This window comes from Apis dorsata, unplaced genomic scaffold (genome assembly GCF_000469605.1).
Source record: "Apis dorsata unplaced genomic scaffold, Apis dorsata 1.3 scaffold_263, whole genome shotgun sequence".
Taxonomy (NCBI): domain Eukaryota; kingdom Metazoa; phylum Arthropoda; class Insecta; order Hymenoptera; family Apidae; genus Apis; species Apis dorsata.
The window spans coordinates 266525-269838 of NW_006263541.1; the positions used below are offsets into that span (position 1 = coordinate 266525).

Genomic DNA, 3314 nt, shown 5'->3' on the forward strand with positions numbered 1-3314 from the left:
CACCCTGGCTCTGTCCGTGTAACGATCCTTGATTCGTTGGATCGCGTGTGCGAATGTATCCGCGAGTTTTCCAACGTCGCAGGGGATCAACGTCTCGCAACTGTCGCCAACCATCTCCTCTATCGTCTTCCAATCGAGGTAAAATTGTTGAACGTGCCTCACGTATTCGAACAATCCTTCCTCGTATTCCCCCTCCCACTCCTCTTCCTCCTCCTCGTCGTCATTCGAACGATCGAAAATCGTTTCGTTTCTCCCAGCTTCGAAAATATCCCGCCACTTGGACGTGAGATATTCGTAAGGCTCCTCGTCGACCAGGAGGACAGCATCCTCGAAGATGATCCCCGAATCCCTTATCACGTTCCAAGACTCGACGTTGGGGTACATACCGTCCACCACGTAACCCCCGTCCCTCCACACGTCCTCGTCGATCCTCTCCCCCGGTATATCTTTTATACGTTTGACAATGGCGTCCGCCTCGTTCCTGAACGGAACGTCGCTCGTCAGATAGTAGCCGATCTCCGGATCCACGTCCAACGTCAACGATCTCTTCATCTCCTTCACGTTTATCACGGTCCCTTTCAACTCTCGAGCCAACTCGCGGCAGAGATCGGTCTTCCCGGAATAATTGGGCCCGAACACGACTACTCTGCACGTCGGTCGTGGGGAGAAGGGACGTAGAAAGGTTCGAGGATTATCGACGAACAGATCGACCGCGTTGCTCGAGGAAAGGAAGAATATCTTGTTCATGAAACGGACGCTGTGCCTCGCGCTCCCGCTCGTCGTTCTTCCTCTCGTCAACTCGACCGGGCAGAGGAAATTCCAGGTGGACAGTTTCCAAGGGAAGAACGGGGACACGGTCTCCCTGTTCGCCAAGTCTCGATAAGCCTCCTCGTTCGATCTCTCCTCGAACTCGTCCCCGTGGAGGAGTTCCCTTTCCGTGTTCTCCACCAGCCTGACAGGGAGAATAACGCGTCGCACGGGCAACGTGCGCAGACGGGCGCTAAGCGTGCGGAACATGAACGCTAGGGGGGAACGGCCGTCCAGCTTGATCACGTTCTGAGGATTGTGCAACAGGATACGTTTGTCGATCACTGGCATCACCGAGCGCTTGTAAAACTCGCACTGGACTTTCACGTTCGACGACTCGTCCGATATCCGTTTGAGCAGATACTTCCCGTGATCCTCGTCCAGGAGCCGTTCCTCGTCCATCAACTCTTTGTACAGCTCGTAGCTCGCGTTCATGTAATGCCTAATCTTCTCGTGGTTGAACAACATTTGGATCTTGTCCGCCATGTCGAGGAAACTCGTGTCGATGATACGGCCGATCAACGGATTCAATCGGAAGTGATAGCGCTTCTTCACGTGGTCCTCGTCTGGGCACATCAAGTAAATGATCAACGTGGGTTTCAACGGCCAGGACGCGAAAATATCCTCGACCTGGGTCGAGACGAACTCCTCGTAATTAGCCTCGACCACGCACCCTTCCTTCGAATCTCGAGTCTCTCGACGACACCCGCCACCGTTCTCCGTCGTTTCCTTGCACGCCGTTTCGAACGACGGATTGAAGTATCTCATGGTGTCCTGATACGCGGCGTTAATCGCCTCCTCGTCCATGGGCAGATAGGAGGAGTAATCGAGGGTCTTGTTAGGGATGAGAGGCAATCCTTCCACGATGTACCCTTTGTGGTACACGTCCCGTTTCTTGAGACGGTTGAGTATCAAGTTCGTGATTATATCCGGGCCCACGTAGCCGCCCAATTTCAAGATCTTCGCCATTAATCGACCTTTCTCGCTACCCTCCTCGATCTCGAGTTTGATGAGGTAAACGGGGTTGATTAGAATGCATTTAAACGTGGTGGCGATCATGCTCGCAAGCTTCATTGTGTTCAGGTCGGGTTTTCCGAGCATGATGAAGCAGGTTGGCTCCGTCTCCAGGTATTTCCTTTTCGTCTCAGTGTCCAGGTAGGGGTCGCGGTTCGCGAACGGCTCCTCGGAGGGAGGGAAGTGCGGTACATTTTCCGCGTGGTCCTTCGACAAACTCGACTCGGAGAATCTGGTGAACGGATTCGTGTCCTCGTGAAACGCGTAGTAGTTGTTCGCTTTTGGATACAAACGGGGCAGAGGTTTCGGCCAGGTGGGCGCGTATTCCTCGCGGGGATGGCCTTTGATGTGTTTGAAGTGGCTTCTCTTCACGATGAACGACGCGTCCGTGTCGAACTCGTCCACCTTCTCCTCCCGTTTCTTCCGTAAAGGTACACCTTTGTCGCACATGGTTGGACGAGCTCTTTCATTTTTGAGGTTATCGAAAAATTCTTTCCAACAAGAAGGTTGTTCTTTCAAACAAACAAACGACGCGTGCACAGTATATCGTGTACACCGTGTTTCTTTTTCTCGTCGAGATGCAAGATCGATGATGAGAGATCGACACGTTTCGTCGTAACGAAACATATTCAACGAGTTGCACGATTAATATTGATCTAAAGCAAGTATAATAAAGTATATATATATGGATACTTATTTTCATTGGGGTCGATGGTGCAGAAGGGGAAGTTCTCAGCAGCCGCTTGACTTTTCGTCAACACGTTGAAGAAGGTCGATTTCCCTACGTTAGGTATGCCCACTATACCAACTTTCAAGTTGGTGCCCACACGGCCAATAAGCGGTTTCCGTTCCGGCTCCTCGATTTTCTTTGGCGCCATCCTAAGGGAAATAGAAATCTATCGTCATCTCTCTCGTTCCTTCGGTTTTCCTCCCCCCTTCCAATTCCATCCAAAGGAACGTCGATTCATCTTCTTTTTATTAACGTATTAACGCGTGGCCTCTTTCAACGAAAGAAAGAAAGAAAGAAAGAAAGAAAAAGAAGAAACGATACATCAATATTTGCATATACACGGCGCGTGTAGACGCAGAAATGAAAATGACTCGGCATTTGTTGGCTCGACGCCACGCCCTTCGTCGCTCCAACCCTTGGAATCTTTAACATTTGCCCCCGGCTTGGAACGGAATCAAGGCAGAGAGGGCGAGTAAGTCGGAGCGGCGAGTCGAATCGTGGTGGTGGTGGTGGATTCGAGCCGGGTCGAGTCGGCTTCTCAAACATCGAGTCGCTTTCGACCGCTCGGGGTGACTAATTATATTAATGCGGACGGCACATCAAGCGATTGCTGTATTTACCGCGAGATTGCCCCCCCTTCTTTCTCTCGATCCTTGGCCGCGCCATATCAAAAGGATGGAAACAGGTACGAGACGCCTACGGGAGGTAAAGGGGGATGCGAGGAAGGGAGAGGCGATACGAAAGTGCTGGGGAGAGGAGGGAG

At 51.7% G+C, this 3314-nt stretch overlaps 1 protein-coding gene across 1 annotated transcript in view; it reads right to left on the bottom strand.

The window, feature by feature from the left end:
* Positions 1 to 3314, bottom strand: part of LOC102676051 (obg-like ATPase 1) — a gene marked incomplete at its 3' end in the record, with an annotated part of 12398 nt that overhangs the window by 7702 nt on the left and 1382 nt on the right. The window contains exon 2 of the mRNA XM_031510794.1: positions 2519 to 2717. Coding sequence (XP_031366654.1) covers positions 2519 to 2699 — 181 coding nt within the window. The remainder of the gene's footprint in view (positions 1 to 2518; positions 2718 to 3314) is intronic.